General features: G+C 34.3%; 1 protein-coding gene across 31 annotated transcripts in view; it reads right to left on the bottom strand.

Annotated features, from left to right (window-relative positions):
• Positions 1-14516, bottom strand: part of eif4g3b (eukaryotic translation initiation factor 4 gamma, 3b) — an 82273-nt gene that overhangs the window by 15030 nt on the left and 52727 nt on the right. For all 31 annotated transcript variants that reach the window (XM_073938898.1, XM_009296897.5, XM_009296899.5 and 28 more), the window contains 10 exons: positions 11769-11988; positions 11556-11680; positions 11116-11235; positions 10412-10567; positions 9132-9329; positions 7950-8096; positions 5987-6223; positions 4318-4422; positions 2472-2610; positions 2282-2370 (listed from right to left, as the gene is read on the bottom strand). In XM_073938898.1, the coding sequence (XP_073794999.1) occupies positions 2282-2370; positions 2472-2610; positions 4318-4422; positions 5987-6223; positions 7950-8096; positions 9132-9329; positions 10412-10567; positions 11116-11235; positions 11556-11680; positions 11769-11988 (1536 nt within the window). The remainder of the gene's footprint in view (positions 1-2281; positions 2371-2471; positions 2611-4317; positions 4423-5986; positions 6224-7949; positions 8097-9131; positions 9330-10411; positions 10568-11115; positions 11236-11555; positions 11681-11768; positions 11989-14516) is intronic.

The raw sequence follows: 14516 nt of genomic DNA, 5'->3' as shown, positions 1-14516 counted from the left end.
ATATATATATATATATATATATATATATATATATATATATATATATATATATATATATATTATATTATATAAATATATTTGTTTATTTGAAACGTTTTGCAGTGGTTCTTTATGATTTTGTCGTGCTTTTATGGTCAACAAGTTAGCGTTGTAAAACTAGCCTAGAATAGACTACTATATAAATATAAAATTGACAAAAAATGACAAATATGAAAATGCTGATTCATATTTTTCACTTACTTTTTTACTGTAAAATAAAACAACAATAAAACTAAATAAAATACAAACATATATTAAAAATTATATATTTAAAGAGTTTTAATTATAAATACAAATATGCAACAATTAGAGAAATCTTAATATTTTTTCTATAATATTATCTGTAATATTTACTCTACTTTCTCTAATATAATGCATTGTTTAGAAATGATCTAAAATGTGCTGCAACATTTATGCTGTACTTAATGACAAGAAAGCAAAACAAGTGTAGTGAACTCATTATATTCCTCAAATGTCAATTAAAATTAAAACCCTAAAATTAGTGTCATCTCAAAAACAAGAATCGATCCTTGTTATTGTAGCCATGTCCAAAATTGCTCACTTGTTCATTAATTCTGTAATCCCTACACTATACAGTTCATATTTCAGCAAAAAGTCAATAAATCAAGCAAAAAATCTGGACATTGATCAGGGCTCGAAATTAATCTTTTTGCCTTGTAGCACCGGTGCTCCTAACTTAAAAAATTTAGGCGCATCAGCCAAAATTTAGTCGCACCCACCAATTATAAGCACCGTTACTACAAGTGTTATACAAACATATTTATTGCATAATATATATATATATATATTTATGCAATACATATATATATATATGCAATATATATGTATGTATGTATATATAGATGCAAGCGTGAGGAAAACATGTCTCAAAGAAATCCCATTATCACAAGAAAATACATTTTATAACATAACTGAGTGAGCAAAAGATACACAGACCGCTCACCGGCCCTGCACACCCTGCGTGACATGAATCTGTTAACGGTATAACTGTGCTGTTCTCATGGGTGGTGTCTGATATTGCACTAATGCTTTTGACATACTGTACCTTATTATATGCATACGTAATGTTAATAGCAATACCGTTTTTTTAAGAGTAGCATTATTAGTTTACTCAGTGTAAGCCGCAAGTTGACAAGACAACTGTTTTAAACCATTCCTGAGCGCTGCGATTCGCGTTTCAAGTGCAGATAAATAGCTTAGAAATGTATTCTGCGTGAATGTCTCCTGAATCCGGCATGTGGTGAACATTTTGCAGTAAAAACTGGTCGCACACAACAATTCTGAGCACTCGCAGAAATGCTCCCAAATATATTTTGAGGTCGCATAGATAAAATTTTGGGTGCATATGCGACCAAAATGGTCACAATTTCGAGCCCTGATTGATACATTATCATGTGTCTAAGAGCTGGAATGGTTTCGCTAGTTTTAGTTTAGTGTTTATTTTGCAAACACATTTTTATTTTTTTATTTGTTTAGTTTCAGTTTTAGTAACTGTAGTTTAACAGAGTTAACAGAACAAGTCCAGTGTCGACCAAAGCAAAGTTTAGCATTTGCACAATTTGAATTAATTCTTGTGGAAACCTCTTAGTAATAAAAACATAATTGTTTGAACAAACACGGAATAAAAAAACATACAAATGCCATACATAAAAGTACAATTTACATAGAATTCAGACAAACTTCTTCATATTAATGATCAGTCTGTATAGTTAAAAATGCATCGTTTACATTTTTTGACAAATGAAGAAAAGATACAACAAAAGTTTTATGTTTTACATAGAAAATATATTCTCGTTCATAACCACAGAATATAAATTATAAATAAAAAAAACATTTATTTTTGGTAATTAATATTATTATGTTTTTCAATAATTGTTGTTAGTTATTTTTTTCAGTTACTGGAATTGTATTATTTAAGTTTAGTCAATAAAACTGTTTTGAACAATAGTTTTAGTCTTAGTTAAAGTTTTGTTTTTCAAAAATAACCTTGATGTGTACCAACTCATGCTTGGCCTAACCTTCACAAGGTGTCACTCAGCTGATAAGATCAACTGTTTACATAAAAACGCAGCTTCCTTTCTTCAAACTGATTGTCAGGAAGTGTGAAAACATAAGCAGAATGGTCGATCTGGAATCTCCTTTTCTAAACCACAGCTACGTTAGCCATCTCAAGACCTGATCAGAGAAAAAAGTTTTTAGTTTGACCTCTTTTAGACTCTACCTTGGAGAATTTGGGAATCTTGGCGGGGTCTATTGTTCTGCTGTTCTTAGTCATAGGCACAGTGCTCCAGGTCTCCTCTCTCTGCACCACTGCAACATGAAGAGAAACAGAGTGAAAAACAGAAAGAGTCTCACAGGACTGAGTAAGCTGTAAAGAGGATTAGCCTATAGCACAAGTCTCTCTCTATGACCTGGTCTCCTCTTGTTGTCTTTGGAAAGCAGTTGCTGGTGGACTTTCCTCTGTTCCTCCTGCTCCTCCAGCTTTGCGTCTTTATGGATCTGCTCGATGGTCTTGGGGCCCTGATCTGCTCTTCGAGAAACCCAGTTGTGCTGAGATGAGAGAAGAACATAAAATTTGATCTGGGAACTCCAGAACGACAACCAAAAATAAATGAAACATGACCATGCTGTAACATATTTCATGATTAAGAAAAATGAGGATGATGATAGAATATTCTAAGTGAATTTTTAACAAATATTTAGCCATGTTGAGATTATTATGTCCATTCCTGTGTTGTCAAAAATGTGGAGACAAAACTATAAAATGTAGCCTTTTCAGAGGCTAATTGTTTCTAAATGTCTTTGAATTTGAGTAAATATTACACAAAATAAACGTTAATAGAATTTCTGATGCTTTGCATAATTCCTGTTTGCTATCGTTAAATAGAATACCGTAAGCATGCAGGTACAGTTCAAATGTCTGGTCAGTCATTCATTTTAAAGAAATGTAATTAAATTAATTAATATTATAAATTAATATTTTTATCAAGAAATTTAAATATTAAGTGTTTTAAGCATGTAACTGCCCGCTCTAACAAATGGTTGACCATATTTTAATTGTTTTAAATAATGACTGCTAAAGTAATTTAAAAAAAGATTGATTTTAAATAATGGTTTACACACACAACATTGTTGGTTTACAAAGGAATCAAACAAAAATAATCCTGTTGCCCTACTAGATTAGTAGAACTACAAATACAACTTTATTGTTAAAAAAAAAACATGAAACATGTTGAATGAGAATCTAAAATATTTTATGGCACACTTCAAAAAATAAAGTTGAGTCAGTGTTCAAAAATGTTTTTTTTGGATTTTTTTTCTAAATTGGTCTTACACTTCATATTTTCATATTTTTCATATTACATGTATTAATTCTGGTACCTACCATTAACCAACATATCAAACATTTGGTAGAGGTTGATATTTTAGAAATTATGGGATAAGTGAAAAAATAAATGCATTGAATGTTAACTAGTATATATATATATATATATATATATATATATATATATATATATATATATATATATATATATATATATATATATATATATACACACACACATATATATCGAATAACTTACGAGCAAAGACAAATAAAAAAAATAGCAAAGATAAGTGAATGATAGTTTTCTGGTACAGATATTGAACAATCAACACTGCATAGCATTTATTGTATACAATTTAAACTTTATTAAAATTACAAACACTAAAGTTTCTTGTGGCCTGATGTTTTAAATGTTCACACAATTACAGGCTTTAAAGGAATATTTCACACAAAAATTAAAAATAACTCACTATTTACTCAGCCTTCACTCGTTTCAAATGTTAGAAGTTTTTTTAAATATATTCTTTTTGTGTTCAACATAAAAAATGAAACTCATAAACGTTTAAAAAAAGTGAGTAAAGTTTAAATTTTGGGTGAATTATCTCTTTAAAAACCCAAGTAGAAGCTAAACTTTTTCTCCATTTTGATTCAACTCTGCACTGATTATAAACAACAATTATCCCAACTCAACATTGAAGATCCTGCGATGTGATTATAGCGAATGAACAAATTGCGATATCAATGTTGAAATGATATATTGTGCAGCACTTTTTTAAAGTACAACTTTGTTACAAACAACATTATAGCAAACCAAACAAGCTTCAAATCATATGCTATACTTCTGAACTTAAGGTAGCTTAAGTAAAAAAAAAAAAAGAAAAGCTTACGTTGACCACAGTATGAAAGCAAACGGAAAACACAGAACTCACCAATCGCAGATCAATAACATCCTGCAGCATGAAGCGAATGCGTGAAGAAGTCTTCCTCTCCTTAACTATCTTCTCCATCTGATTAAAGTACTGATCCATTCGTGGCTATAAAAAAAAAAACAAAGCAAATAAATAACGACATTCAGGTAAACTATGTAGTCACTTGCAAAGTGAGTTGTTGAGGACATTAAAATGACTAATTTGAAACAGACGCTTCTAAGCTAACTTGTAAGATGTTAAACTGCATCCATATGTTCTGTTGAGTATAAGGACGTAAGGACCAGCAGGGGTTTACACAGATTGTCAACAAGTACATAACAGCAAGTGGAAAGAGGAGGGAAGACAGACTCAAGAGTTTCTTTTGACAAGTCCATGGCCAACATAGATTTCTTGAAAAATGCATTGAAATAAGCAACATATTAGTAAATTTAGATGCTGCAACAGAAAACAATACTGGCATAAAGATTAATTGGCCTGTCAATTAAACTGCAAAGGGTAAATTTGCCCTTTCATGCTTTAATTGAATCACAAAGGTGAAAAAATTCTCCATACATTATATTTTGTGGTAGTTATATAGTTATATATACAAATGGATAGAAGCATTAAAATAACTTATGCATATCTATACTGGTGTGTAATAAAACAATATAGTGGTGAAAATATGATACAAAAAAACTAGATTAAAACATATTTGTTTAACATCAAATTATTTACACTACCTGTCTGATTTTCTGAGAATAAAAGCCATATATCACATCATTTATTTTTATTTAATGCCATCTCAGCAACAAAGGATACATTTATGGCAAAACTATTTCACTAATAAATATACAATTAAAAAAAAACACAAACAAATGAAAACATGAATTAAGAATTTAAAAAATAATGCAGCACAAATATTCCCCCAAAAATTTGCTGGTGACACTTTGCTGAATTTTTTCCTTAGTTGAGTTTCTGAGAATAAAAAAGATTTTTACACTTATTCCTGAGGTACTCATTGCATTTTCTCATCCCTCTGCCATTTTGCACCTATGATTCAATATATCAAAACAACAAAAGCTATACACAAAAACTACAGTGAAACAGAATTGAAGATGAATCTTTGGGGGTTCCGCACTTGATGATTGGTTTATGTTGATAAATAGTTTCCAAATACACCATAACACAACCACCAAGAGCTGAACTCTCATCACTGTATAGTTTAATTTCATTTACCAATTGTCTATGTAGCCCTTTTTGTTTTGCAATGTCGAATAATAAAATTAAAATGCATGATAAGGTTAATAGATGATAATCATTTTTGTCATTAAATTTAATGTAATTTATTTATTTAACAGGGACAGTGCTCATTAATCAACAGTAAAAACTGTAAAGAACCCAGAGTTAGCTAGAAGGGCTAATTTTAACCAGATTAAATTAAAAAAAATTACACATACAATATCAATAAAACTACATATAACAAAATATAAATATGAAAAATGTATAATTTGATTCAAAACTACAAAATAATGACACATAATTATAAACTTGCTTCACTTTTTGCCATTTTTTTTTCAACTAGTATTTAAATGTTGAGTAATTTGTTATACCCCGTAATTCAATTGGAATGCAACCAGGAAATGAATGTGTATCCCATTTTTAATGCTCAACCTGGACAAACCGTGCTTACCTTAGCTTTCTCAAAGTCCAGGTCCTTTCCAATAGTGGTGAGCAGTCTACACAGGCACTCCAGTGATTCCTCATCATGGTTTTTCAGCAACTTCACCACGCAGTCATGCATGATGGCCTCTGTCAGCATCCGCAGCTTGAAGAGCTCGCCGATGAACTTAATGTTGCCAATGGAGCGTCTTCGGGCCTTGTCTTTGGCCTCTTCCAGCTCCTCCTGAAGCCTCTCCCGCTCACTGGACTGAGAGAGAATGAGAAAAGCATGTCAAATTGATAACTGAGGGCCGGATGCAGCAAAAACTGAATTACTGAATACTTAAAAAAAAAAAAGAAATGTATTTATATGATATGTTTAATAAAGATAACATTAGCAGTAGTTTGGAACATTCACATAAGCACGATTACAAGTTCAATACTGATTTTGTACAACAGTGCAACAAGTTAATATTAAAAAGAAAACATGAAAAATTGTCTAAATTTGTATCAAGAACTACACGTTCATGAAGTTGAGGAGATGAGAGTAATTCAATTTGACAGGTAAATTATTCATATGTATATAACAAATATTACAATTTATTAAATAAGAATTAACAGCAGATATAAAATGTTATTGCTCATATGATAATGCACACAAAAACTTTTGTTTTGAATCTTTACTTATTGTTTGGGTATTAGCACAATAATTATTAGTACATTTTTGATAATACATTTGATAATACATTTTTGATAATACATTGCATTACATCACATTGCACATTGGTTTCCGCTACATTTATTCTTCTATGGCGGGGCGCCACACCAAAATTCATCCCACCATGGCTACACTAAAGCTTCTCATTCAAAACCTTCAGTTGTATTTTTTTTCTTCTTTTTTTTTCTAAAAACAAGCTATAATCGCACCGAAACGTATAAAAAGGTAAGTTAATTATAACAGCACAAACTTTTCTGTAATCGTCGTAGTGCTGTGCGTTATTTGTTTAAACCTTTAAGGTAACATGCTGACTGTCTGACTGACTGACAGGTGTGAGATGCGTGAGGCTAACAAACACAACTTAGCTTTCAGTTAATAAGAACACAGTTTACATAATTATACTTTATAGATAAAGATCTTTGGCTCTGCATTCAATGACTTTATCTTGCTGGAGTTTAAAGCCGTTTTACTTCAGGACACATTAATACCGCACTGTAGGTCTATTGGGGACATTCATAAATATTCCCAGCAAATCTAATAAATGTTGGAGGCATACACTTCAGTAGCCTTTATTTAAGCGCACAAGAAAATCTGTACTTGAGCAGCGTATATTGAAGGGAGAAGTACGAGAAGTTTTGTGCATGAACAGAGATCGGAACGCAAGCAAAGCATGCTTGAATTGCATGAATGCAACCTTGACTTGTAATATTGCGCTCACAACATTTGTCATGGAAATATCGCCATAGGTAGTTGGTAGATCTGTGTAAAGGGCCTGCCGACACAGCTGGAAAAAATCCTAGAGGAAACACTGCATTGTATTTGATCATATTAAAATAAAAAAATAAAACATATTTACGACTGCTAAAAAAGTTATTAAAATCCACATGAATAATTACAAAATAAACTGAAAATTCTCACAGCATTTATTAAACATAAAATTTAGCATATATACAATCTGAATACATTGTGAGCCATTTAATGGGACAGTTTACTCAATTTACTTTAATGGATTTTCTTTATTCTGTTGAACACAAAATAATATAGTCTGAATGATGTTGGGAAAAAGCAGGTAATGACATCCATAGTTAGAACAAAAAATACTATGGAGGTCAATGGCTGTTTTTTTTTCTCTCTAACACTTCAGAATATCTCCCTTTTTATTCAACAGAATAAAGAAACTCAAACAGGATTGGAACAGATGGGGGACGATGACAGAATTGTCACTTTTTGGGCAAACTATCCCTTTAAGAGCAACATTCTATGTTTGAGCACATACCGCAGTAGCTGCCTCCAGCTCCCTGTGTTTCTTCTCAAAGGCATCGTCATCCATCTTGTCCTTCTCAAACTCTTTCTGACAGCGGTTCAGAAGCAGCTTCCGGAAATTCACAGTGCTGTTGGGCTTATCCGTCATGGGCACTTTTAACTACAAACACAGCATGTGTATGCAAGTGAATGATTTAGATGTGCTGAGGAATATCATCCTGTTGTATTTCAAGATAAACATGGTCAATCTAAATTACAAATAAAAATTTTGTTAATGAATTAGTGTGATATTAAATTTGTCTTTATAAGACATATCTTTTTTTAATTCTATACAAATATAATAGTATATGAAGTAGTATGTGCAATTTTATGTATATTGTGTACGTGTTTATATGTATGCATGCACAGTGTGCATGTACACTCACGGCCACTTTATTACTTATACTTTACTTGTATCGTCTTGGACCCCATTTTGCCTTCAGAACTGCCTTAATCCTTCGTGGCATAGATTCAACAAGGTACTGGAAACATTCTTTAAAGATTTTAGTCCTTGTTGACATGATAGCACATCCTTTTATGCGTTCAGAGATGCTCCTCTGCATCATGAGTGGTTATTTGAGTTAATGTTGCCTTTCTATTAACTCAAACTAGTCTGGCCATTCTACTCTGTCCTCTCCTCTGTCGCCCACAGAACTGCCGCTCACTGGATATTTTCTTTTTTTCGGACCATTCTCGATAAACCCTAGAGATGGCTGTGCGTGCAAATCCTAGTGGATCAGCAATTTCTGAAATACTCAGAGCAGCTTGTCTGGCACCAACAAACAAGTCACGCTCAAAGTCACTGAAATCACCTTTCTTCACTATTTTGATGTGCGGTTTGCACTGCAGTAGATCGTCATGACCATGTCTACATGCCTCAAAGCATTGAGTGGCTGCCATGTGATTGGCTGATTAGAAATTTGCATAAATGAGCAACTGGACAGGAGTACCTAATAAACTGGCCGGTGAGTGTATATTCACATGTATGTACTGTACTGTGTGTGTGCATATATGTATGCGCATGTATGCATTTATCTGAGTATATATCTGTTCTTTATTTTTTTTATTTGTTTTTACATTTGTAGGAAAAGTGCTAAACAAAAAAAACATTATTATTATTATCTTTATTGTGATCTGAATATGAGGTCTAACTCACCGTGGCCAGACAGCTGCACATGTTGCCGTAGGCCACAGAGAAGCTGGGCTCATTGATTGCTTTTTCAAAGACCAGATCTATGACACCCTTGAGTCGCTCCTCTGTGTCGATGGTGAGGTCAGTCACCTGCTTCATCAGCTGGCTGAACATCTGCGGTGTCAGTTTATTGAGAATACTGCGCACTTTTCGGAAAAGCTCCTGCAAAAAAATAGCAGACGCATTGTTGAAATGTTATCGAAGACAACAATCAATCTAATGTGATTTTACAAAGCAGTTTTCTCATAGTGGTTCTTACTGAGCAAGTTACATTTCAGCAGCAATATTTTCTGTTTTATTTGTTTTCTCAATTAAAAAATTTTTACAAAGCCAGAGCAGAACACTTGCAAATCTCAGAGCAACAATGCTTGGTGTGTTTACATTTTTTAAATTAATACGTTTTGGACAAATCATTTGAATCAATAATCCATTCATAAAGAGAAACTTGCCTGGTTTCTAACAAATCTTTGAAAATTAATTAGGTATACAACAAATTTTCGAATGAGAAAAATAAATAAATAGAACACACACAGCCCAGCAGTTTCCGCACATATGGAAAGACTGCATTATGAAACCCATTCATTTCAATGGCTTGCACCATACAAGAGCAGCTTGTTGCTGCACTGACCAAAGCATAAGAGCAGCAAAGCACAACATCGAGTAGCTTGCACACACACCACGCTCAAAATTCAAAATAGCTTATTATTCCACTAATTGGATATTATGCTTACGAACGCTTCATTTATCTATGTATGAACCGCACATGCTCACCAGAACAGCAAAGTTCGCACAAACAACGCACACAGGACTTTCCATGCAGGATACCATTCCAGCTGTCTGTAATAGCACTACTGTGATGTCATGGCAATGCAGGTAATTTGACACTTCTTGACTCATTCATCATCAATAAAACGTTACTAACAAGAAAAACTTTTTTTTTTATTATACATTTAGTTATTATAAATAATTTCAAGTCTTACAAAATAACGTTATTTTAATGTAATAAAATGTATCAATAAAACTATTACAAAGCATTTTTGGCTTCGATTTCTATTGAATAATGACAGAATTTTCTTTTTTGTGGGAACTATCCCTAGGACAAGGACTTATTGCCTCCTACTGGCTGTGTCACATTTCTTTATCCATGACAAGCCTAGACTAACCAACGTATGACGTTGATATCAATGCATCAACAATAAAACGTTTGATTATTTTTTTATCAAAGTATTAAAGTGCAATTAGACCTGAGTTCTCTGGGCATCTGGATCTTCAACTGCACCTTCCCGCTTCATGCCAGGCTTCCAGGCATTCTCTGTTGTCTTCAGCTGCACCTCATCAATCACAGACACGTTTGTGATGATCTTGCGTCCAGGTGGCCGTCGCATGCCAACATTCAGCAACTGAAGGATCAGACACAATCATGTAACGCAGGCAAAGATTCTAATATGGCAACTACAGTAAAATATCTGAAAATATGCTTCTTTTTTTAAACATCTAATTTAGCTCCTTTATACATTACTTTTCCATCTATAAAAAGGATCGACTTCGGTACCATTTAATAGTGAAATTTTAAAAACTGTTGAGCACCTTCTTAAACACCAATCTACGGCTGTTTATCAAGTACAAACACAGATACAAGGACATTTGAGCATCTATAAGCAGATGGCACATATCTCTGCTCATAGACGAAAAAGTCCAGAATGGCATATTAGCATTTTTTAAGAATGTGCTTAACTGCGCTCAAATGTTGGACAATTTAAAATGTCAGTATTGATTGGTACCACAGTCGACACTTTTGAAACCTTATCAAGCACAGCATTGAATTTAGAATATAATACAAAAATGATAAGTATATTTTGACTAAGGTAGTGTGAACTGAAAATGCTTTTATTTGTTGATGAAAATCTGAAATAAAATAAAGTGAATAATTGAAAATAACATGACAAACCGGTGCCCCTCTGCCTCCTGAAATGGGTCGGCTGAAATCCGCAAACGCTGGCGTAAAGTCCGGGCCTCTGGAAAGCACACGTGGGTCTACCGGCCGCATGGGCAGCTTATTTTGGTTAATCTGTTCAGTGAGGCAGAAACACATTAGGCTTCTCCTTAAGAACATCTTTCCACTCTGTACAAGAGCAGTAATGAGTTTTACAAGAACTTAAAAGAGGGACATAATCAGGTTACAATATCCTTTTCTGTCCATAGCAGTCCATTTAATGGTGCGACACAAATTAATTCTGGTACAAGAGAGAAATTTTCATTATATCTTTCATTTACTCTGAAAACCATGACACATGAACCAAGAATATCACTTTGAGGGGTTCATTAATATGAACTAGATGCTGTAGAATGAACTTTTTATAATTAATATCTATTATATCACTGGCTGACCTTATCTAGAACAACATCAGAAATGGGAGGAAGCCCTTCTGGTTTCTGCACACATGCAGGCATAAACTGGAAGCCCAGCAGGAAGTCTCTGTTGTACTGCTTCTTTCCATTCTTCTCTGCAGGCTCTGCAGAAGAGCAGAAATGCTTTTAGTGGTAAAACCTGGCAGATGTAGGCGAAGGAAACTAGAGAATGTTGTAGAGAGTTAGCCTTACGTGGCAATACTTTGATCAACGGCTCTTTGACTGCAGGCGGGTGGATGCTGTCACTGCTCTCAGTTTCAGAAGTGTGTTCAGCACCGTTTCTCAAAGGCTCCACTTCCTGTTCTCCATTCTCCTCGAGCACTGCTCCTACTGATGGCCTCCTCTCCACCTCCACAGGAGGAGGACTGGGGCTTTCAGGAGCAGGTTCCATACTGGCCTGATCAGTGTCCTCCTGCAAAACACACAAACACACTTTAAGCTCACATTAGACCAGACCTAATGAAAGAAACAGAGTTTGTCAAATCAAACATCTTAAATACTACAAAGCTGCACATGTTGATGTTACTGTCATTGTGTGAATATTTTGTAATTGATTATGGGAATTTTAAAATATAGTACAATCAAATAGCTACTACCCAACACTATGTGTGTCCCTATGCAAGTATGTGTATATATTAGGAGTGTGAACCTACACTGGTCTCATGGTTCGGTTATGATTATGCTATCGATTAAGTTCAATTCGATATCACTGTGCATGACAGTGCATTGACAATGCTTTACATACACAAATTTATTTTTTACTTCACATCACACGAAAAAAAGGTTTTAAAATCTATAAATACATTTCTATTTATCTATTATTTGTAATACAATTTTAGCCTTCAATACGAGCAGTTAGATAAATTAATTGTACCTTTAATTTTATCTTTTTGAATGTTTTAAACAAAACTCAAATACATGCAAACAAGACAACATGAATATTTAAAGCAAATAAACTAATGTCAAGCGAGTTCTTACACTCCTATGATTGGTCATTGTCTTCACCTACTCAAGAGAAAGGGCTGCGATTGGCTTTGATGCTCCAGCACTGTTCACTGATAAGTGACATGGAAAGTACATCCACGGTTACAGTGTATATGAGCATAATGTGTGGTCATTAAAGGTAATCAGTAATAGACACGGTGGAGAAAACTCGCACTACAGACAGAGCCGAGAGGAGAGTTAAAGTTATCTCACGAACACGCCACGACTTCTAGTTGGCAGCTGATGCGTATAAAGAGTCACATTATCTATTTTACTTGCTTTTAACTCTTTGAACTAATACTGTTATCGATCAGCGTCACCTCCTGGACTGGTTATTTTAAAAAATGCAATCTAACAGGATGGAAAACAATTGCTGCAAAGCATTTTTCCCTCGTTGTCAGACGGCATATTGTGCCATTTAAATGGAGCCTCATCATTGCTAAAGTGATCTTTTTTCTCTCTCTTTCAAATATATAACCAGCCCAAACAAATGTAATTGACCAAAATGTTTGGCACACCCATAGCCTGTACTGTCCCACTAACACATTGATTGAATAAGTGTCAATAAAGTGGCATTTTGACAGAAAAACACATTCCGTGGTAAAAACTACACATAAATGAAACCAACTAAATGAAACATTTCGTTTCATTTAAAAGATAAATCGTCTTCCAATTAAAATCAACATGCAAATCAGCTAGCAAAGTACCAGTAACACTTTTATCGGTGATTTTTGGAAACTGCATGGCTTGCAGCTTGTTTCATGCCAGTAATATGGTTTGTTCTTTAAAATGCAGTGAGGTATTGTGTGTGTGTGTGTGTGTGTGTGTGTGTGTGTGTGTGTGTGTGTGTGTGTGTGTCTGTGTGTGTGTGAGTGTACATTGAAGAGCCGCTGAGTACAGTATAACAGCTGACAGGTCGGGAACACTGACGCTGTATTTCAGCGTCTGATCTGATAGCAGACACTGAATTAGGAGAGTATTTTTCGGTCGCACTTGTACCACATTAGATAGAAGCTTTAACACACGTCTTTCTTTCAAAATTAAAGTTTTGCATCACAAAAACACTCCTTAAGCCACTCAACAGTATTGACACGCAGCTGAGAAATGCTGCTCTGGCTGATGAAAATTCTTAACGAAAGTTCTAAGCAACCTACCAGAAGGCCCTGGGACCTCATGTATCAACGCTGCATACGCACAAATGGCGAATGTGCATTTCTTGTGTGTGTTTGTTTTATTTCCATTGGCGACTCCTAGAGGCAATCATGTTAAATTGCACACTACAAAGCATCTTTGTGCTGTGCAATGCCACCTGTATGGTACGGGATCATCTGCATGTCTAGCAGGTATATAAGGTTTCCATACCATGCAGTTGACCAGCCAAACATTAAAGCTCAATTTGCAGCAATCGCCAGTTTTCTCAATGTAATCGGAGCAATCGACTGCACGCACATTGCTATAAAGGCGCCATCTGCAGACAAATTTGAATACGAGAATCAGAAACATTTCCATTCAATAAATGTGCAAATAATATGTGATGCTCAAGTGCGCTTAACATATTACACACACTTATTATTGATTTCTTCGAACCGTGTTCATGATTGATTGTGTCAAAACATGTTGCCATGAGCTTTACGAGCTATGCCACTGCTGCTCACTTTAGTCATGTTGTCCCTGTCAATCAAACGGTGATGGGCGGGAATCACTCAACTAGCTCATTCCAACGAGGTGTGCTATATCCACTTAGCCTAAATAGACACTACAAAATTGTACACCTTTACATCGAATCATTTCTTTTTTAGTTTGCTCACAGTGCGATGTTCAGAATTCCGGATGACAAACTAGCAAATGACAACATTTTTCTCCGGTCTACCTCCAATAGGAGCACCTCCATTTCACATTCTGTGAAGTTTCTCTTTTTGCTTGATTTTGACATTGCTTTTTCGTTTGGTTTTGCCA

The sequence above is a fragment of the Danio rerio genome, chromosome 23 (genome assembly GCF_049306965.1).
Source record: "Danio rerio strain Tuebingen ecotype United States chromosome 23, GRCz12tu, whole genome shotgun sequence".
In the NCBI taxonomy this organism is placed as follows: Eukaryota; Metazoa; Chordata; class Actinopteri; order Cypriniformes; family Danionidae; genus Danio; species Danio rerio.
This window is presented reverse-complemented; position numbering and strand designations above follow the sequence as displayed.